At 40.2% G+C, this 22,493-nt stretch overlaps 1 protein-coding gene across 3 annotated transcripts in view; it reads left to right on the top strand.

Moving 5' to 3' along the window:
* The first annotated feature begins 380 nt into the window (after positions 1 to 380).
* PCDH15 (protocadherin related 15) overlaps positions 381 to 22,493 on the top strand; it is a 353,826-nt gene continuing 331,713 nt past the window's right edge. For all 3 annotated transcript variants that reach the window (XM_035537720.1, XM_035537702.1, XM_035537711.1), the window contains exon 1: positions 381 to 471. In XM_035537720.1, the coding sequence (XP_035393613.1) occupies positions 381 to 471 (91 nt within the window). The remainder of the gene's footprint in view (positions 472 to 22,493) is intronic.

The following is a 22,493-nucleotide window of genomic DNA, read 5'->3' as shown; positions in this document are numbered from 1 at the left end:
TTAAACATCAGTTTTAATAAGCAGAACTTCTCCCATAGGGTCACTTCTCCAAAGTACTGTGAAGCATAAGGCTGAAGCAGGAAGAGTAAAAAAATTAATTTTATGGAAATTACAACTTAATAAAGCAAATGCAAGATTCTTGCTTGGTAGGCTGTGCATATGTGATTATCAAATTAATGTGCATTTGTATGTTTTAATGTTAATGGGATTAAGCTTACTTGTTTAACAGGTATTGTCCATAACAGTTCAACATTGTATATGCCCTATATGCATCCATAGCTATGGAATAGTTTACAGTCACCTTTGTGAAGGCTGGTTGACTAATGCATGTATCAAATCTTTGTTTTTTCAGATCTGCCTTGAGTGAAGTGTGACAAAAAATGCTACAGCGGTTTTGTCTCTGGAAGTGGTTAGCTGTAGGGATTGCACTTGCTACTGTCTTAGCGGGTTCCTTGGCCCAGAACGATGAAGGTAAGGCTTTTGCTGTGGGAGGGATGGGATGATTCTGTGATTTGCTTTGTCCCCCAGGAGTTATCAAATGAACAAGTGGTAGGGAAGATAGGGTACAGTAAAGAGTTAGCATTGGATGCTAGCATTGTAATTTCTTTCTTATTTATTGAAAGAGTTACCTTACTTTGCTTTACTTGTAAATGGACAGTTACAGCACTGGGAACAGTGGTTTCAGAGAATTCTTAATTTTTAATTCTTAAAAAGAGGACTTCAAAAATACTAAAGTGATGTTGTAAGAAAGAGCATGAGCTATTTCTGCCACATCTCTGTTAAATTTAATTAAAAATACCAGAAATCTGTTCCTCCAGTTATCTGTAGTAATACAGAATTATAGATGGAGTTACCTTGGTCCAGCTTCTGTTTCAAAAACTGCAGATTTGTACCTTTTTGTTACAGTTGCTTTAGAGGAAGGGAAAGATACTTGTCCACACTTATACATGAAGCTATTGTTCATTAATGGTAATGCGCCTGTAATGCATAGTGGCTTCCTGACTTAGAAAGGCTGTGAAGCCTGTACCTCAGCAGTTATTGATCTGTTGATAACGCTGTCTGATGGGATCACGTGGTAGGAGAGAAGCCCTGCGGCTTCTTTGCTCTGTTTTAAGAGTCATCTAGAGTAATGAAATTTGCATCAGTGACAGATAGCAATGGCAGCAGAAACTCAGCTGATTAGATTTTTGTTTTTCAAATTTCCGTGTGCTGTTTTGACTTTTTATCTGCTGCTTCTGTTTAATGTTTGCAGTAATTCCATGAAAACTTGCAGAAAAAACTTTTCTTCCTGTCACCAGGAAGTGGGGAAGACCTGAAAATACAGAATATTGTAAACGGCTCTAAATATTGTGGACAACTTAGAGCTAATAATCTGTCTACTCCAGCTGTCCACCTCTTTGAAGGCAGTATGCAGACACTACCAGGGTTTTACGGGCTTCCCTTTAGTGCATTAACTTAGATTCTTGAAATGTGGTGTTTTGTGTTTAATCCAGTGTTTCAGATGGATTTGTAGTGATCCCTGCTAGGGTGGCCACGTAATGATTTTCTTCCTGCTTTTTTTTGTATGTTTTAGCTTGTGCCATTGAATTTAGCACATAACCCAAACTGGTTTTTATCATTGAAGTTCTCCTGTTATACAGCCTGAACAGAGGGTGCCTTGATTTTCAGTGAATATCAGTTTGAATATAGCCAAGAGTACTGTTACTTCACTGGAGGAAAGGTTCAGAAATATATATACCATACCAAATACCATTGCTTGAGGAATACGTAGCTGAACCACTTGTGATGCAAACTCAGGAATTAATTTATTTTTCTTCCTGTATTCAGGGAAGTGAATTTAGCTAAAAGTGTTCCTGTTATCTTTGTTCTCTGTATAAATGCCACAATGATATAATAGAGGAAAAAATACATGGAAATTAATTTAAGCCAGGGTAGGATATTGGTTACTCAATAAATATCATATAGCTAGTTAGACAATGCATTTTAAATAATCTTTCGAAATGTATTTCTCGAAGCTAAAAAGAAAGCTATGTTCCATACTTAACTCGTTGCAGGAAAGTACTTTGGCATGACTTGTACCATACCAGTAGAGTTACTTGAATTTGCAATGTCAAAATTTGTAATCTAACGTATAGCAGATATGACAGATGCACTCTTTTAGCAATTGCAATTTAAAAATAGCATAATTATTTTAACAGCACAACTATCATGAATACAAACAGGAAAATCAATTATGGCATAAATTATAACTTATTTCTTTGCATCTAGCATGCAAATGAGCTGTTTTCATGGTTGTAGCAGTACATATTTGGTTAGTTGCATGCCAATATTACTGCATTTTGCTCCATTAGCCATCAGTTTCTGTATTTTGGATGTTTTTGCTTGACATCCTGAGCCATCAAATCTTTTCCCAGCCATAGCAATTGACAACGTTACAAATAAGCCTTAAAAACTTTATACCAGACTATCTTGGAAATATTTAGACTTCTTTCTTGCTACACTTACAAGAGAGCTTTCCCAGAATCTCGTTTGTTCACTTGGCTTGGTGCCGTTGTCTCGTTCCTGCCCTGACTTTATTCATGGCTAGCTGGCAGTGCCTGCGTAATCTTTCAGTTCAGGTAATGTGTTTCCATCTCTGGTGTTTCTCTCTTCAGCCAAAGGATCGTTAGACAGCAATAATTCCCTGCTTCGGTTTTTGCTTGCTAACCTAAACAAACGTGTTTCTGAAAGCTGCCCTTGCACCTGGGTTCTCCTTCCTCTCCTGATCCTGGAAGTCCTGCTGTGTCCTCCTTTTGGCTGAAATGCCTCTCCCAAGTGTGCTTGCTGGCATTTGAGTTCGGTGGCCAAGTGGCCTCCTGCCAGCCCCTTGCTCTGCCAGTTGTGCTTTGCTGTCTCTGTTCGAGTTGCTTCCCCTACTGAAGCGTATTTGGTCTGTTGTGGTAGCAGGCAGGTAATGGTGAAATTATTTTTTTTTGTTGATGAAATGCAAATACTTTACATCTGCTGTAGTCCCCTTGTATTAAAAACAAACACCAAAAATATATTAAAGGAAAAATGTTCTTGTTAGAGTTACCACATTTGTCTCAGTATACCATTGGAAAATGCAGTGTTTTCTCCCATGGATTTCATTGTCTGCGTTGTTGTATTGCTCAGCTGTATGGTATGCCAGAATAGATGTAAGACTGGATGAATGGGTACTGTGGTGGATATTTTTTCCTTGTAAAGAAAGAAATGTGGTTTTCTGTTTCTGCTGCCTCTAGTTTGCTCTTTGCCAAGCAGGAGAAATGCTGCATATTTGTGTGTTGCGATGCATTATATGTGTGTATATGTTATGTGTGTGTATATATATATACACACACATTTACAAAAGATGCATTTTATTTATCTTACATATATATAATATAAAATGTATCATTTTATTTAAGTAATACATATGGGTAAGTAAAAGTAGAAATGTCAGTTACAGCCTTGCAATATGTAAAATTAGGCCAGCTACAGTGGCTTTTATTATTTTTTTTAGTGATGTTCTGATAAATTCCAAGTCAAACTCTCAGGCTAAAAGAAGCAGTGAGGAGGAAGGTGGAAGCCCAGGATGCAATCTCTTTTTTTCTTTTAGGCATAGTGTATTTGACTAGACAAAAAAAAAATTAGCAGCAATCTTTTGGTCAGTGGAGAAGGCTGCTGAATTTAAACGCTGTCTGTGTGTGCTCTGATGCCACAAACCAATCCAGCAGAAGAATTGACAATTAGCAGACTTGCTAATCTTTAGTGGTTTAGTCTTAGTGTATATCTGTCATAAAGGACATAGTTGTGAACTGGGGGGGCTTCCAGTAATTGTTATCCCATCCTATCTCTTATTTACTTATTTGGCTTATTTACTTCCCAAAATATCAACGCTTGAATTCCCCTTGCGTTTGGTATGGAACCAATACTTACATTTTAATATTTGTTAAAATAGGAAGGAACTGTTTTGATTTTTTTAAAACATTTTTTTCAAAAGTACGGGTAGATTTGAACTTTGCACCAAAGCAGTATGATGTCATGTTCTAATAAGCTTCTAGTTACAACTTTTTTGCTTTATTTTGACTGCTATAACCTCCTGAACAGGACATGCCATTGACAGCTGCTCTGTGGCAAATGTGACCGTCACTGACAGCTCAATGGTTTTTGTTCACTTCTAATCTGCCAGCAAGATCTTTTCTTAGAGTATGAGACTCTCTAGCAGGAATGCCTCTGCAGAACAAAGATGACATGCTTGGGAAACTTGGAGACATGTATTGTTAGCATTTTTGTTGCAGTCCAAATTAACATGTAGATGGAGGGGAAAAAATTACCATTTAGGTTTGGTATAAGGTAGTGTGTATTGTTTTTCTTCCTTAAGCCAACGAAGACCCTTGAAGGGCTGTATCAACGTTTCCTCCTCTATACTTCTATACGTAGAAGTATAGGCTTGTCTGGAGCAAAGTACACAGTAGGGAGAAATCAAGGAAATAACTGACTTGCTTGAGGACTGTCCACTAGATATCAAAAACATCACCCTGGTGTTTGATAAGAGCACAGGTGAGCGCTGCAGTCGGATTGTGTTGAACATAGACACCTTCAGAAACACGGTGGCTGCTGAATACTTTACCTTGAATGCAAAAGGATACAAAACTGACCACGTGGGCAGCCGCCCACAGTAGCAGAATGCCAGGTGAGCCTGCCTGCCTGCCTGGCTGTGCTGAAGGTGTTGGAGAATCATCTCCTGCTGCACCTGAAAAGCGAAGTTGGTGAAATGAATGACTTCATTGCTGCTCTTACTAAACTCTTAATGCTGTCAGAAATATAGTCATTTGTGAAAATTTACTCTGCAAATATGTAAATAATTCTGAGTTTCAGGATGCGGAGTAGGGATGCAGATTTTCTCTCTAAGTAATATTTAAAAACATTTAAAAATGTGAACGGATTCATGCAGTTACTCACGTAATTGCATATATTATCTTGGTTGAGCAAACTAAACAGAGTGCTTCTAGTCCTACCACGTCAGACTGTACTTAGCTAGCCAGGGTCCTGGGGTGCTCCTGCTCTTCCATCTCCTTGCTTTGTGCTCCTGAATTCTTTTGCACATCAAACCAGAAACCCACTTGAGCAGCTGGAGTTGCTGGGTGTATTTTCCACTGGTTCAGTAAGCTGGGCTGTCCCACCTGCAGCTGCACAACTGCTGGGTCTGCAGCAGCGGAGGGTGGTGGCAATCCATTAGTACTTGGTGCTGGCAGCTGAAATTAAATAATAAGGCTAATAAGATTTTGTTAACTATGTGTTTCACTTTATAAGGGAAAACTTTTTTTTTTTTTCCTATCAGGATATAAGGAACGGCCTTACCTATTTAAATCGTCTTTATCATTACCCTGGATTGGAGATTACATTTTAAATATGGATTTTCCTTTGAAAAGCACAACTGTGCGATTCGCTTTGTCACCAGGACTGGGCAGACACAAGTTCTTTCAGCTGTTTTTGTGCTGCACAGGACCCATCTATTAGTTACTGTCTTTAATTCAGTTTAACACGGCCTTTGCTACAAAAATTTGAGTAACTAGAGGGCCTCAAAAATCACTTTAAGAGGCTACTTTAAAAATAAAATGGTTTCAGAACCTGATGTATGACTGTCAGGCAGGAAATTAACTGCAGAAAATGCATATTTGAATACACAGAGCCCATTTATCATTTCCAGAGCCTTATGCTGCGCACATGCAGTGGAGGAGGAAGAATGCAAACAGGTGCTTGCCTAAGGGCCGCCTGGGAAACCCTTTGCTCCTCAGAACAGAAGTCATTTGTTTGCTTGCTTTATGAAAAGTCAATGCTTTTGGTTGAGAGCTCTGGTGCCAGGCTCTGCAGTGGTCCTAAAGGGAAAGGAGCTGCCGTTGGTGTCTTTGAAGAGGAGCTCAGCCATTAGTTCCTCTGAGGAGTTCTTCAAAACACGTCTGATGGGGCATCCTGGCATGCCACCAGCAGTGCTTTGAGTCGGCAGAAGACCTATTTCTCTTTGGGAAGAGGCAAGTTAAATTTCTGAAATAAATGTATGAGGAGCAAGCTTCATCTTCCTTTAAGGCCCGTGTGCTGAATGAGGCAGGAAGCCATCTTTTGGGAAAAGAGATCCCAGATCCCAGCATGGGACATGCCAGGCTCTTTTTGCTCAAGCCTTACTCTTTGTCCCACGAGATATTGTGTGTCAGACTCCTGTTGTATTGCCTGGAACGTATAATTGCAGGCGTGGTCTACGAGGCTGCAACAACTTGACCGACCTGAACGTGAACACTGACCGGTGCACTCCTCCAAGGGATGGTGTAAGGCTCACATCTGGGGAGGGCAGGCCTGGGGAAGGGCAAGCAAGCCCTTGTGGAAGGGCACTGGCACAGCTGGCATCCCCTCTGTGACAGTGACTTGGTCTTCAGGATTTTCCTAGAGTAGATAACTCCAATGATACTGGGCCGAGCTCTTAAAATCAGGGACAGTTGTGTCTGTCTGCATTTGTGTGTCGGTTTGTGGCCATAGAGCATGCATATTGAGCAGAGTCAACTCCCGTACTGGTCCTTCTTGTGCTTTAGTGGTTATTTTGAGGGAGTCATGATGAGCGGGGATACATCTGTGTGAATTTATTTGATAAATTAGTGTTTTGATATGTAAACAGAATCAGAGTAAGGAAAGTCAGGTTTTCAAGAACGTTATGATATGTGATCTCCATCTCGTGTCCAGATTTCACAGAACAAATTTACCAATTCCACTGAAACTAATATCTAAGTGAGGCAGTGCACTGAGACTGTGAATAAGACACTGCTTTCTTGGATGTGGTAGCTTTCACCCTAATTTGGGGGATGAGGCAGGATTTGTGTGTATTGCTGAGTACAGAAGATTATAAAGTAAATGCTCAGTGAATTTATTCTGTAGTAAAGCTCTTCGGTCATGAATATTCAGACCTTAATTGTAAATGTGCATGCATTAAAATGTAAAGTTTGCATAAACTTGGAGATTTGGGCTTCTCTCTTCTAATTACCACGAAGACACCTAAGGCAGTCACCTTTGCTGCACAGGATTTGCCATAACTCTACTGACATCTTTTTCTCTGGGCTTGAATTATCTGCAAAGGTTCCCCCTCTGCACCCATGAACACTCTTAATGTCACTTCCAACAGAAGCCTTTTGCTGTAGGTGAGACCCTGCCAATTTAATTACTGAAAATATTATTCCAAGAAACTGTACTTTTTGCAGAGTTCCATGTGTTCTTACATTGTTCTTTGCAACTTAAGCTCCGTCTGCACTCACGGAGTAAATCCTCTCGCTTACCTGCCGAATCGATGCACCTCCTCCAACTGGATCAGCAAGACCTGCGTGTTTCATCTTACTCCAGTTTTCTCTTAAACATAACCACATTTGCAGTTCAGTCGACCAGTAGGTCTTGTAATTTGACAGCTCATGCTGATTGAACGTGCTTGCTTATATAGGAGACCCTTAATAAGAACAAGTGTAAATATTTTAATTTGTCTGTTTAGTGAAATTAGTTTGTAGGAAATGAGACTTTGAAGTTGTTTTTAGAACAATAACTAAAAGCAATAACTGGTCTGACTTTCAAAAAAAACCCACAAAAAAAACAGTTGAGTTATACTACAAATAACAGGAAATAAAATGTGGTTCCATCCCTTATTGGCCTGTTACTGTTTCTTGTGGGTAGGCACCATTTACATTGCCTAATTGATTTTCATTGGAAATAATGATGATGACTTTTTGTTTGTATTTTTTATTGTATATGTAGCAATGGTTTTGGAACTGAGAATCCCAGGGTGTGTCATGTTGGCGTGGGAGGTTGGTAGTGTCCTTCATAGTAAGATCATTTTCAGACTAACCCATTCTGAAAATACTAAGGCGAAGAGTAGGTCTGGGGAGGAGTCCGAGCTGTTAGGTAGGAAACTCCAAAGCTGCAATTCTCTACTGTAGACTTCATTTCAGGCACGTGACATGTGAGGAATGGGGTGAGGTATGAGAATCTAGATGCTCTGAATTTAATATGTTCTTCGTCTGTTTAAAGGTAAAGAGGCCGGAGGAAGGGGGGGGGAAGAAACACCCCTTTGTTCCTTCCTCTTTCTCCAGACTTTGTCTTCTTCCTTCTTTGACATTCTGGTGCATGTTCTCTTGTGAGCACAGTCCTCCCTAAATACCCACTTTTGTGCATTAGTATCTCTTAGATCTGTGGGGTTCCCTGTCCTGCCCCTCAGCTTTATTGCTAGCTTGGCAAGCTGCAGATTCCCTCTGCTCCTAAGTGTCACTTGTCCCTCCCCGTCATATTACTTTCCAACCTCTCGTCCTATTTTTCCCCATCTCATTCAGTAGAGCAATAAGAATTATTTTCTGAACATTTATATGAGACTGTCACATGCTGACAAACTGTGATTGAAACTGCCTCCCTGTTACTATGCTTCAATTTAATCCCTTTTTGACAAGATGTATCTGTTTTAAACAAGGCACAGGGACTTCCGCCTGATCAAAACTTGATTTTATTATACTCAGATTTTCATAAAACAAGAGCTGAGTCACAATGATACCAGTGTCCTTTAGAATACACAAGTTATGTGCATTACAAAGTACAGATCTGGCTTTGTATTACTTCAAAAACCTAGTTTGGGTAAAATATCCACTGCCCTACCCCTGTTGGGTTATCTCATACTTCTGGCAGAATGGAAAAATGTTTATAAGCAACCTCGCTATAAATAAGGGCATTTAAATGCTTACCATTACACGTCTTGATAGTTAAGTATTAAAACTGCTTAAAAATTAAATAAACCACCCCAACTGGTATTTTTAGAAATCCAGTGGTTGTTCTAGAACAATACATGAAGATAGTCAGAGACTTGTGTTTTGCTTGGTTTGTTTCCTTGGGATGTGCACTTTGCACTTAAAAAGTGTAATTGTCAGTGATTAATCTGTTTGTTACCCAAATTGCATTGGGAGTGGAGATCATGTGCATGTGTTCAGCTTTCTTCTTCAATGAGGCTCACTTTAAAGGCAGCATTTGTTATGAGAGCTTCAGAACAGGAAATGGATCTGGCAGCTTTTTGGAAGTTTCCCTGTCTTCACTGGGGATGTGACCAGATGTGGCCTTCTGTTGCCTTGATAGTTACCCCACCTACAGCCTGGTGCTGAATGAGAGAAATGCTCTAGGACCACAGCTGGGTTCAGTTTGACTTAGGTTTGTGTCTTTATCTCTGTTAAATACTGAAATTCCTTCAGCTGGTTGATGGCTGCTTGAGCATCTCACCTGCTTTGTGCCAAACTGCTGATTTTAAAGTCCTCTGTGTAAAGAGCCACAACAAGGATGGATTTTCAAGTGGGTGGAGTGGGACACCCCCCACTCCCCAATTATTTCTAAAATAGGCTCGAACTTGCCGCTAATTTGCAGAAGATCTATTGCCTTCAGATCTCTGCAGTTCTGCTGTTTGTTTCTTGGCTAAAGCACTGCACTAGCCTCAAAGAAAAATGAATGCCAATCTTTGGTACAGGTTAGCAGGGAAGCACTTCTGCTTCAGTTCAGTTAGCTCCTGTATCAGGAATGGCACTTCTAGCTGCATCGGTAACAGGGATAATTCCCTGCTTTATTACGTGGCAGGGAGGGACATCTGACTGAGCAGTGGGGCACTGCAAGGATGCTTCCAATTACAGTAGCAATAAATAGGAAGTTTTAATTACCATAGGAAAAGATCAGTTGTACCGTTACTAAGTTTTTCTGAAAAAATTAGGTGTGAAGTCTTTATCTAGAGGAGATCTTGACTTTGTTGTTGATTACTCGGTAAGGATGGACTTGTATTGAGGAAGGCTTATAATAGTTTGTGTTTTCCAGCACTTCTGAAGAAGGCCTGAACTTCTGCAGAGCCTGAGACAGCAGATCGGCTGTGGTGTCTGCAGGGCAGTGTGTTTGGGCAGTAATTGTAAAGAATGAGCTCTCACAGCTCATCCTAATGCATGCGTTTTACAGTAATCATTTTCAGATTAGGGGATTGTTAGTGTTCATCTGTTGTCTGTCATTAAATGTAGACAGTGTTTTTCCTGACTAAAGCTCATGTAAGCTCAGTCAATTGCTGGGGATTTATAAGGAATTGCTGGGCAGGAAATATCTGGGATTTTGAACTTTTAAAACAAAAACAAACACATGAAACACAAAGGAACATCCCTTTTTTCCATTAATACTGCTGTTGCTCTTGAAGAGACTGCTGTTTGTAATTGTGTGTCCTGCAGTGTCAGGCAGATACATACTTTCCCAATGGGTAAGACTTCACGTATTTAATGTGAACTTACTAATAGATCAAAGAGAAAGGACTCAGAAAGCCTTCTGTCTTGAAGAATTTTGTCTGTATGTATTCATACCTGTGCACGGATAGGTGTGAATATCCTCTCCTAGCTGTTCCAGGGAATCTCTATTGAAAGACAGGAAATGTTTTGTATGTGGCAAAAGGAAAATTTGGGGGAAAGCTGAAGGAAAGCAGTAATGGATTTTAAAAAGTCTTACTGAGTTTTTTTATTAAAATATCCTTTACTGTAGTAAATTAGTGTTCTAAGGCATGGGAGGCCTTAAATTGGTGCAGAGATTAATAGCTTTTATCTGTAGTCTACAATGAGCAGAAATCAAATATTGAAATACTGTCAGATGGTCATGGTGCCCCTTTTTAAGCCTGACTGCAGAGCGAAGGGCTGAGGAGGTGAAAAAGGGAGCAAGGGAGAGAAGTGACTGTATTCTCAGACAGGGTTTATAAATGGAGTTTCTCTGCAATCGCAGGCTAAACAGAAGTGGTGCCATATCACCCTGACAGGCTTATATTCATGGAAAGATGTGTGTTGTGCTATTGCTGTGAGGCTGCCTACACTGCCATTTCGGTTTTCTGTTGTGCCTTTGGTAGGGATAAGAGTTACCGCTTCTCATTTTGGAAACATCCAAATGTTGTGATTTCTATCCAGCGTATTGCAAACTGCTTTTAAAGCTTCAAGCAGGTTCTGCGTATGCTGTATTTGTGTTGCTGGAGACGCAAGGTGTGGTGGTGTTCTTTTGTCACCAGTTGGACAATTTGGACTGGTCATGTTTCCTGAGAAATAGCTGGGATTTCTTTTTTTTGCTTTTTGAAAGAATGTCAGGGGAAGAAAGTAAATCAGTGAGCTATTTTTCTGCCACACAGTATGTCTGATAATGACACCCAATGACAGTGCAGTTGATGCATTTAATTTTTATGAGTTAATAGTGATACTATTCTCTCACGCTGTCTTTCATAGGAACCATATTTTACTCATATTTGCGAATAATTCTTCACTCATCAGTCTTTTTTCATAAAATCACTGGGATTCTGCAGTGTGAATAAGTAAAATGTTTAATGTGTTTCTGGGATTATAGCTAGTGTTTAGGTAAAGTTAAGTGATGCCTTTCACATGTTTCTGTCAGTTCTCTGTATTTGGTTATCCAGCAATAACAGGGACAAGCTGGTGTGAGGCAGGGGTCTCCAGGTAAGTCTCAGACGGGAGCAAGCCTCTGCGACAAGGTCAGTGCCACTTCTCAGGAGGCAGAGACAGACAAAGCTCGCTGTGGCTGATGTTTGTCATGGCATGGTTTTGCTGTTTAGAATAAGGTTTGTACCACTATTGTTAGCTGCAGTTCCATAGTGTCTGGTGTTGTATCTCATGGCTTCTAGACATACAAAGATGAAAATGGAGAAAATCATGGCATGAGCTTGAAGATGCTCCAAGTTCTTTCTCAAAATGGTACTCAGATGCTAAATGGCTTTTTGAGCCAGAATATTTAAGCTGTTTTGTTCAGTGTGCAAAGTTACAGATGCACAACTTGGAAACTTCAGCTCCCTTTCTCCAGTGCCTTTTTTCATTCCAAGTTTTCCTTTACATTTTTATATTGCAAAATTCATTGGAAAAGAAAAATGTGGGCACTGTTCTTTGCTAGCTTTACAACAATTTAGAGTTCTTGTAAAGTATTTTATGCTATGTGAAAAAATGAAGAAATACTTATCAGTGTAGACCATGTATTTTCTGATAGGAAGCCCATCATTTATGATGATTCCATTCTGAGAAGCATTTTAAGGGTTATCTGAGCCTTCTTTTTTTTTCCCGTTTGGCAACAGTGCAGGAGTGAGGAAAGAAAAAAACAACTTTTTTTTTTTAATATTGCCAAGTTGTATTATGGCCTGATACAAGTACTAGCTCATTTGGTAAGGATGGTTTTCTACATTAGAGGGGAAGGTTTGAAGGTTTTCGTGCGTGTAGGTACATCTTGTGAGCCATCTGTTCCAGTGACCCTTCGTTTTTTTTCTGTGGTTTTGAGAGAAGAAAAATGCATTTGTATATCACTTGTACCTGAGCATGCCATCTAACTGATATTTCATAACAGATGCAACTGTAGCAAATTTTACAGCCTTAAATGTCTTTCAGTAGCAGACATTAATCAGACAAGGATGGGTTATTTTATGGCCTTGAATTGTCTTTATTGTTTATCGCTTCTTCACTAAAATGCCATGCTCTGTTTCTTACCAGAAGTTCACAAAGTATGTTTGTCCTTAGGAAATCAGTTTTATGTTCAATTAAATTGGGCATCTTCAAATCCCATTAAGCATAGTGGTACGGTACAAGAAGACGGTTTCATTTTGCAGAGGTAGGGTTAGTGGCAGTAGTTATTTGTACATTTTCTATAGCAAAGTGGCTACTTTTTGCCTGTCTGGATTACTGTGTAGTATCTTCAGCAAGAATAGTACTGCTTCTACACGTGCAGTGTAGTTTGGGAGCACTAGAGAGGTTTCGTTCTGAAGTACTTTCTGGATGAACAGGTCCTCTTTCTGGGCTGCGTTAGTTACAGTTTTACAGTATGAAGGTAAAGACAAGCCTAAAGTAATCTGTTTTGTAGTGCTGTTAGATTATGAGCTGTTGTGTTAACTCCAAAATTTTGATTGTCTTTGAGTGGGGGGAAAAAAAAAAGATTGAAAAGTGAAAAGTTACCAGTGATTTAGAAAAAAATGGGAAATACTGTCACTGAGATCACAACAAGATCGAGGATCCTACAAGCCCCGAGAAATAGCAGTCTGCTTCTCTTCTGATCAGCCGTAACTGCTCTTTCAGATCTGTCTGGCAGCATCTCAAAGGCACAACTATATGTCCGTTCCTCGAGTCTCAAGTGCACAACCTGCAGGAAAGCAATATTATTTTTCATTTAATGAGCTTGAGCACATGAGCAATTAAGACAACATAATTGAATGAAGCTAATCAGGAAGACACAGAAGCTTGCCTCCGGGATGCTGCTCAAGTCAATTGCTCCTCATATCTCCAGTTTTATCTGTTCAGTTAATAACACCAATGGGTATAGTGGCATGGGCTGGTGATTTCACAGCTCCGGGGGATTAGCGGTTTTGTTCTGTTTTCAGGACTTGGTCTTTTTCTGCTGCTAAAGAGGTAGTGATTAACAGGTGATGAGAGTCTCTGCTGGCTAATGACAGCCTGGGTGCTCAAAGAAACGGTGATGGAGGCTACTGTACTTTATTTGTCTTCGAATTGCTCAGTATGCAAACCGCCAACGAAGCCAGAGGCTTACAGGCATGGTCCCCACACAGTTCTGTAGAATCACTGAACCACTTGTCTGGCAATTAAAATAGTTAGGAGTACACTGCCAAGGCAAGATAAACAGAGTGAATGGCTTCAGATGATCAACTGTTTTCTTAGTTATACAGTAACAGACTTGCAATGAAGCAGATTCTTAATCCCCCTTCCCCCCATATTAAATCATTTGCTAGTTAACATAAAAAATCATACTTTGTAATAAAGCACGTAGCTATGTTTCAGCTGTTTTTCTAACAGTCCTTGTGGGTACAACCTTTCTATAATTAAGTACGAGAGGTATGAGAAAATGTCCTATCTGCTTGTTCTTCCAGTACAATCAATGGCTTGGGATTTATTTTCAACTGTGCATCTAGCTAATACAAAATTAATCAAGCTCTCCGTTACAGTCAGCATGGGTATGGAGTAGAAGCTGAGTACTTCTGTGTCACTGTGCTAATACTCTATCAGCGTCTGCTTGCTAGATAAAATCCAAAAAAAAAAAAAAAGGGGGGGGGGTCTCAAGTGGACTGGGGAGGGAAATAGTCTTTGGCACTACTGGATGCTAAGAATGCATTTGAAGCCTACAGAAATATCTGTGCAGTCACTGTATCATCTTCAGGGTTCTCTTAAGTGCTGTCTCTTAGGTGGAAACCTTACGGGAAGAATTTGAAAGCTCCCTGTATCCTTATATTTCTAGCTGTAGAAATGAAGCTGAGACCAGCTTGAAGGCATCATTTCTGTCCTCCTGCTTATGGGCCTCTATGTAGTCTGTTTTCAAATTATTATTATATTTCTGCAATTTAAGAAAAAAAACATGCCCTCTTTTCTGCCCTTCCTTGCTGATGTAAAACTTGCCTGAATACACACCTAGGTTGGACTGACTTAACAAGTCCACCTACTAATACTTGTCCTTTTTGGTAAAATGCCATTTAAAAATCTGTGTGTATGTATTTATTTGGAGAGGAAAGAGGAATTGCTGATGGGATGATGTTGATACCCCTTTAGCACCTCTAGTTTTTCACAGCGTCTGAAACACTGAGAAGAATGTACGAGAATATCAATTTTTGTTTCTGCTATCAAATATCTTCTTGGAGTTTTTATTTCAAATTTTGATAGTCTTTGCAGTAAGAAGTTGAACTTCTGCATTTTATGTTGTTACCTGTTCTCATTATTAGCACCGGTAGTAGTTGATTTGTTAACTGTCATGTTATTTCTTTGGTATTTGACATCTCAGGAAGCACAAATGTACCAACATCGTGTTTGTTTTAGCAAAAGGTGATGTTTTCCAGTCTCCTCACCTCTCCCAGAGGGTAGTGGAAGATAGAGATTTTGATGGTAATTGGTGTGTCCTATAAGATGTTTCTTTTTAAAAATATTTTCTAGATAGGTAAAAATTCAGAAGTAAATATTTTGAGGGCTTGGAGTCACATTGCAAGTGATATGAAATGTCTTTTCCAATATAGCAGAAATATCCTGACTCTGTTTTCTTGCATGTTAGCTGTTGTTTGATGATAAAGGTTTCAGACAGCCCGTATACCATGCTTTGACTTTATTCTCACTGGCATTATTAGAAAACAAAAATTCATACTTTCTGAAGTGCATGAGTTTCGGGAAGAAGCCTTTCAAAGCTCGGAGATGCCATGCGTTGGTGTTGTGGGTGCTGTCTCTTGGGGGTGCTTGGACGCTCAGGGAATCCTCTGCAGGTGGGTGTTGGTGAGCACTGTCTGCTGAGGGGTGGGCTCATGTGGGCCTTTAGTCTCATCCCATTACTCTTTTGTTGCTGCTCTTCTACAGCAGAGAGGCCTAAAGCCTTAAATTCATTAAAGTAAAATTTACGTTAGTTCAAAGACAAAACAAAGTTTGTCTTTTTATTCCAAAGTATGAGGAAAATCTTGCAAAAGGAAGAGATGCTACAGAAAAATTCTTTCAGCTCATAACATAGCTCATTAAGTAGATGCTTCATGTAAGAGGCTTCAGTTATACCTTCGTGGGTTTTGTATATTAAAAAAAAGCTGTTTCTAAAACACATTTTGAAGAAAGGATCAGCTTTTCACAAACTTTGTATCCCCTCCACCCTGCATTTTTCAGGCAAATCACGTTTTGACCTGGGAAATTTATTGTGAATTTACTGGCAAGTATAAATAATAAACTGCAGGACTGGGAGGACAAGCTATACAAGAAAAAGGTACAATTACCTCTGTATATGGAAAAAGTTTAATTATAAATTAAGATTGCATTGGTTTTTGCTTAAGAAAATTGGTATCAAAAGTGTGCATTTAACCAGAAGAAAAACAAATAATATTTTGTAGCTATTCAACGTGAAAGCCCTTATTGCTTTTTGTAATTAACGTGGGTTCAGGCTGTTTAGACACAGGCTGGGACTGGTGTGCAGAAAGCAGTTCAGACTTCAATTACTGAATCCTTTGGACCATAATTTATTAAACAGATACTTCAAAGGACGACTCTTTCTGTGAAGCCTTATTGGTATTTTTCATAGATGAGGAACATGCAAGTGGACAGGACTGTCAGTCAGATGGCAGGTAGGAGTTGCATGGTGTCTTAAAGATGCCTTTGCCTTTTTTCAGTACAGGGCCTTCTGTTTGCAACTCCAGAGCCTGCTTTTGGCTCTCAGCTCTCTACCTTTTCCTCCAAGGTGGGAGGCAGTGTTTTCCAGATCGTTGGCTAATAGCACTTTGCACAGGTGAACATATTTCAACATTGTCTGTGCAAAGTGTGGTAACTTCATGAAGCCACAGGAACTTGATTACAAGTAAAAAGTTGATTTACATGCTATTTCCTGTGTTTTGTCAGTACAAATACTTGGAAATATGCTTAAAAAACCTCCAGGCTTCATCCTTTTAATGGCCTGCTGATTTCTTTTGTAACTAATGTTAGATACATCATCTCCTATTTGAATTATCTGAAGCTTTCTGGTTTTGGGACCAAAGCACAGTGTCTGTCTTCAAGACCGTGTTCACTGATAATTAAATCATCGTTTAGTTGAGACATACCATCTCTAAATGTGAGACCCTCCAGGTCAGTCATGCAGGTTGTTTGCAGGCAGGGTTTGGGGTCACTCTGGCATGAGCAAGATGATCCTAGGGAGTTCTGTGGCCATAGGACCCAGCAGCTCATCCCCACAGCACAGGGCTGCATTTGCCATGATTTAGTGCAAAAGGAGGAAACTGGCACCATGCTGCTCTTCAAATTCAGCTGTTGAAGTCTGCTTTGGCTGGCTGCTGGGTGAGTGCTGAAGGAGCTGGAAGGGGAAGGTGCCTTCAGGGAAGGAGGGCGCGGTGGGGCATTGCTCTCTCTCAGAAGGCATCCTCTCCTTCTGGCACTGCTGCGTGGTGCCTTGATTACATCGCAGGAAGATGTTGATCAACATGGAATTCATTGCATATGTCACAAGGAAGATATTTATAGGCACAAGATGTAAATGTTCACAAAATTGCTAGTTAATGGCCCGAAACACAAACAATCCTGGGAGTGCAGCTTGGCTCACGCAGCCTGCTTTCAGCAGAGGTAGGCAGTGGGTTACCTGCCCTGGCTGTGCCACGCCTGGGACGTGAGTGGGACTCACCTGAGCTGCTGCAATACTCGGGGCAGCAATATTCCAGCTCAGCAAGGGGGAGGTGGCTGATGAGCAGCAAAGCCAGCTTCTTGTTAGGCTACGTAAGGGCTCTGTCAACTTGGCTCTTGTGTTTTGCTGTAAGGGATGTGGATGTTGATGTTTACAGTGTCTGAGGTGAAGGTGTCTTTTTTTCCTTGAATCTTTAAAATACAAAGGGAGCTTGAGATTTTCCATCAATACAGTTTTTTCTAGCGTATTTTATAACGCGTTGCTGAGACCATGATATCATAACACAACTCAGTGGTATTCACAGATGGTAATACTTAAAAAATTTTCATCGTCTTTAAAAATGAGAATATTCCTGTGTGTATAGAAACATTTAACGATGCTTTTTTTTCTGAACTTCACCTTAATCTTCCTATTTACGCTTCTTTCCTTCGTCCCAGCTAATCCCGCTAAATTCTGTGGAAGATACAAACTTGAGATTTCTGTGTCTGTTGCATACAAAAAGAGTACTGCACTGAAAGGGGGAGAAACTGCTCAGGGAAAGATGAGAAACCTGATAACTCAATGTGATTTCTGTGGCAATGACCTTGATACTGAGCCTGAAGTCTAAAAATCACAAAGAAACCATTTAGGAAAATGGGACGGCTGGATGTTCTTAGCTCAGTTATAGGCAGAGTTTAGCTGTCCCCTCTCCCATGTTTCAGTTTATTAAATGCTCTTCCTATTTTACTTGCACATAAAGAAGTTTCATCGACAGTACAGGCTTCCACCTGCTTTTTCTGATTTGCTCCTACTAGTATTTTGTCTGCTTTTATACAGTAGCAAAAGGTGCTGCAGCTTTAAAACTTGCTTGTGGTATCTGGATTCAGTTTAATCTAAATAGTAAATATTTTTTCACTTTCTTTTTCACTTTTCCTCCTTATGAGATTGTCTTAAATGCATCAGTCGTAATAGGGAAAATGGAATTTCAGAAATACTGAAAACAGTGAAATTTTAGTGCTCGGTGTATAGCCATGGTTAAAAGCAGGTTGAGTCAACTTTTAAAATTTTAGCATGTCTGAAGGTATTACAGCTTTCCTTGATTCATTCAGTGCATTTTCATGATCTTAAAAATTACTTTTGGTTAATAGCAGTTTTAGGTGCTGCTTGGCATAGCATCATGTTTTTTGTGTTTTACATTGTTTGGGGACACAAGTATGATTTTTAAAAGGCTCTGTCAGCTCCAAAACTGCCTGTGAAATGGAAATTGTTTCAATCTGAAAGAATATTGCTCAAAAGATCAATGGTACTGCATTTTTGTAAAGCAGTAAAAATAAAATACCAATACATAGCACTTGCAGGGCAATTTTCACGTATAAAACCCTTTATAGGTATTATATCTGTATGAAAATGTTTGAAGAATGGAGAAATAAAGCTTCCAAATAAATCAGCTGTTGGGGATGCATATTCTGTATGAGAACATGTTTTCTGAGGCTATGTGAACAAGAGCTTAGAATAATACTCAGAGTTACGTCTCTTTTTGTGCTTTATTATCTGTCAGCATTGCCTTTTCTTATGTTAAAAAAAAACAAACCCAAATGAGTCTACAGTCAGACTTGAGCATTTGGATCGTCTTTCACCTGAGTATTTGAATCTGAGCTATGAATTTTACAGTAGTGCTTAGATGAGCCATTAATTTGCAGTCTTGAATCAAAGCACAGAAATGCAGTGTAATTTTTTGGAAGTATCACAAATGCGTTTGAATCAAACTCAAGTTTGCTGTCGTTCCTTCCCAGTTCCAACAATTAGAGATGTCTATCAGGAAGAGCTCAAAATAGTCTGTGAAAGCCCTTCTTATGCTATTTTCAATACAGAGCAATTGCAGCACAAGCCTGCTAATGTAAAGGTTATGCCAAGCTTATCCTAAATTGCACAGCTGTAGTTCTGAATTCAGCAACACAGGAAACAAGACAGGACATTTTCTCCTTAAATTGGGTTGCTTAGTTACTCAGTTAGCTTAAATGTATGGTTCTATGTAGCTCTTTATTAGCAGCCGTGTTCTGTAAATCGAGGTGTTTAGAGAGACCCTTTCATGGCTTTTTCCTGTGAGCGTTCCCTGCTGAAAGAGCAGTGGAAGTGCAAAACGTGGAAGTATAAGTATGAGATTTTTCAACGGGCTGTTTGCTTAATGAGCAATTTGGGCATTGCTGAGAATAAAGCACATCTGTAAGCAGAATGCATGGTTCAGAAGATTTAAGTGTGAAATGTTGTGACCTCAGCCAGTGCCACAGACTCTTAGAATTTCATTTCTTTTATTTCCTGTATCTCTGATGTAAGAAAACAAACAAACAAAAGACAGAGAACACTCCATGACTTTCCCTGCACGTCACAAACCCCCGGAGCTCTGCTGGGGATTTCTGCAAAGCCCACGGGCTTGGAGTGTCAGGGTATTCATTGATACTCTGGTTTGTGAACCACTTGGCTCTCTTGAAGCAGACTCGGTCAGCAGGCCCTGCCATCTCCAGCCACCTCAGTGGTTCCCAACCAGCCCTCGTGGCACTTTGTTCTGGCGAGGTTTTAATGAATCCATTAGTGCAGTGTTTTAGCTTTCTTCCATAGTACATCTTTCGTATGGCACGTGCATGAACTCCCTGTAATTTCCAGTCAGTGATCAGGCAGATACCACATAGCTAGTTTTTCACTGATACAGTCTCATTAGTTTGTTATTTAATATGGCTGTAGTATTGACACTGATTCAGGCTTGAGGACTGGACTTCAGTGGGTTCTAGCTGTACATCTCTTAAGGGTTTTATGTGCCTAAAAGTCACAGAATAAATGAAACTAAAGACTTTGCATACTTTGACTTTTTAAAAATTCTTCACCACCCCTCTATTTTCTTTCTCAACATGGATGGAAATGGTCAGAATAGGAGAAAGCATGCTTGAAATCAAGACTGCTGCCTGATGTGTGCTGCTGTCACTGAACTGAGGGGTGCTGCTGAATGCTGAGTGTTTCCTTTGGGTTTAGGATCACAGCACGTTTTGGGGTGCGAGTGGTAGTGACTAGGTTCAAAGTAAGCTTGCTCTAATATGTTGCAGATGCGAAGCACTTTAGTGGATTCAGAACGTTTGGACAAATTCACACAAAAAAAAATCCGTTAAGAGGTAGTGTTGTGTTCTTGGAATATTGCTTGTACGTTGTGCTTGCAGATAGGGTAAGAGATTTTCCTGCATAGGGTAAGAGATTTTCCTGCTGAAAGAACCTAACTTTATTCAGTGTATCACAGTTATCATGCCTTAATTCCGTTCTTTGAGTTCAACGCTTTATAGGAAAGCTGTTTTATGGTACACATCACCTTTCAAAATGTTTTCCACGTGGATTAAATGTACATGCTAATTATTGGCTAACTGTTCAGTTTAATGTTCCAGATGTCATTAGTGCAGCAGAAGTGCCTGAAAGCTGAACACGCAGTAATTGTATGGTGAGGTTTTCTGGCCTGGGTAAAAGGCATAGGCAAGTATTGGATGGATACTGGAAAGTAATAGAGCCTTCTACAGCCTCTGATGGCATTTAGAGTCTGGTCTTTTGTTCCAGTGACAAAGAATGAAAATACTGTCTTCTGTTCTGCCACCAAATAGAATAATTTCCTTCCACAGTTACTGAGTAGAACTTCATTAAATAAGGTCTTTCAAATCAGGCTGCAAATCTGCTAGGACTGAGTCAGTCTTCTGAGATTGTCTGTGGTTGTATGTCCTGTGACTGTTTTTTTATTAAAAAAAAAAAAAAATCTAGTTACATCTGAATATTTGAAAGCAAAATTGAATACAGAATAAAATGTAAAATAATGTAGAGTACTAATTGGGTATTTTTGAAACAGCCGGAGGAAGAGTTGGTGATTAGCAAATTGCAGTGGATGTTTTTCTAGCTTTAATTTCAGGAGCGCCTGGGAGGAGATGAGTTATCTCGGGGAATAACATCCCCGGGAAGGCTCAGGTGGGCTGCTCGTCCCGAGGTCAGTGCTGCTCTCCCTGCAGGCTGCTCCCTCGGGGCAGGGAGACTCCCCTGGCCTTGAGACTGCCTTTGTGAAGTTCTCCTTGAGTTTTGGGGTGTCACTGGAAACACCCAGCCCCTCTAGTAAACGCCATGGGAGACTGCATTTTGGTTATAGTCACTGAAATTTGTAGGAAGGCTTTTTGTGGGGCAAGCCGTTTTCATCACTGAACTTCCACATAACCAGTGTGAATGGCAGGCCTTGCAGTCTTGATTTAGTGATTACAGCAGCCAACTTCAGACACTGCTCCTAACTAATTCCAATGTTTTATTTAGCTTGAATTTGGAGGTCTGTGAAATATCAGTGGGTATTCGGATGGGGAGTGGATGGGGCGGCTCTCCAGTGGCAGAGGATGGGATTATTCGGGTTGCCGGCTCCTGCTGTTTGACCTTGCTGAGCATCTTACCTAGAGCCATGATTGAGGGATTCCTCTGAGCCATCTCATTAAAAATAATTAGAAATTAAAATAATGAAAATGAGCTATCAGAAACCAAATGGATCTAAGCCACGTAACTGTTCCATGAAGCGTTTGTTAAATGGATTTAGAGTTCGCTCCCAAGGAGGCAGGCGCTTTGTCTGCCTTTGCCTTGATCATGTACTGGTAAAGCAAAAACACTAGTTAGAGGGAGCAGTGAAGTTAATGACAGGAACAGAAATGCTTTCCTGCAGGCTTTCAGGAAAGCCTTCCTAGCTTGTTGTTTCACTTGCCTGATGGCTACTGCCTTTTCTGTGATGTGCCTGGGTGGGAGGACCCTGCTGCATCGCGAGTACATTCACCAGCGCTGCTGCTTAAACAAGAAACATGATTGTATTGGGACAACTGGAGGTAGGGAAGCTCATTTAGAATTCGGCCTTTTCTGCTGTTTTTAAGTGAGCTCAGTTCAGCATGATTTGACTTCTGTGACCATTCCATTATGCCCAGAAATTTCAAGGACAAGTGGCTTTTTGTTGAGAGCGGAGAACAAATACCTGGAGAGCAAACAGATGGTGCTTCAGCATCGCATTTCTGCAGGCGCTTCTGGTGGAGTGGAGGTACCTTGAGAAACAGCCTCTGCCTGTACGGGGCTGATGGGCAAGGGCCTCCTGTGGAAGAAACCCCATGATGGAGAGAAACTCTTCTGTCTCAGCTATTGCACTAGTCTTATAAACATTTTTTTTGTTGTTAGCTAGGTAAGCATCAGTGTTATGTTATAATCATCTGCAGCTTGAATCAGAAGAGTTGGAAACATCTCAGTTTTATATGGAGGCCCATAATCAAATATAGGGCATTTCAAAACAAAGC

Source organism: Cygnus atratus, chromosome 7, assembly GCF_013377495.2.
Source record: "Cygnus atratus isolate AKBS03 ecotype Queensland, Australia chromosome 7, CAtr_DNAZoo_HiC_assembly, whole genome shotgun sequence".
In the NCBI taxonomy this organism is placed as follows: Eukaryota; Metazoa; Chordata; class Aves; order Anseriformes; family Anatidae; genus Cygnus; species Cygnus atratus.
The sequence above is the reverse complement of the archived record's forward strand: the minus strand, read 5'-3'. Positions and strand labels throughout refer to the sequence as shown.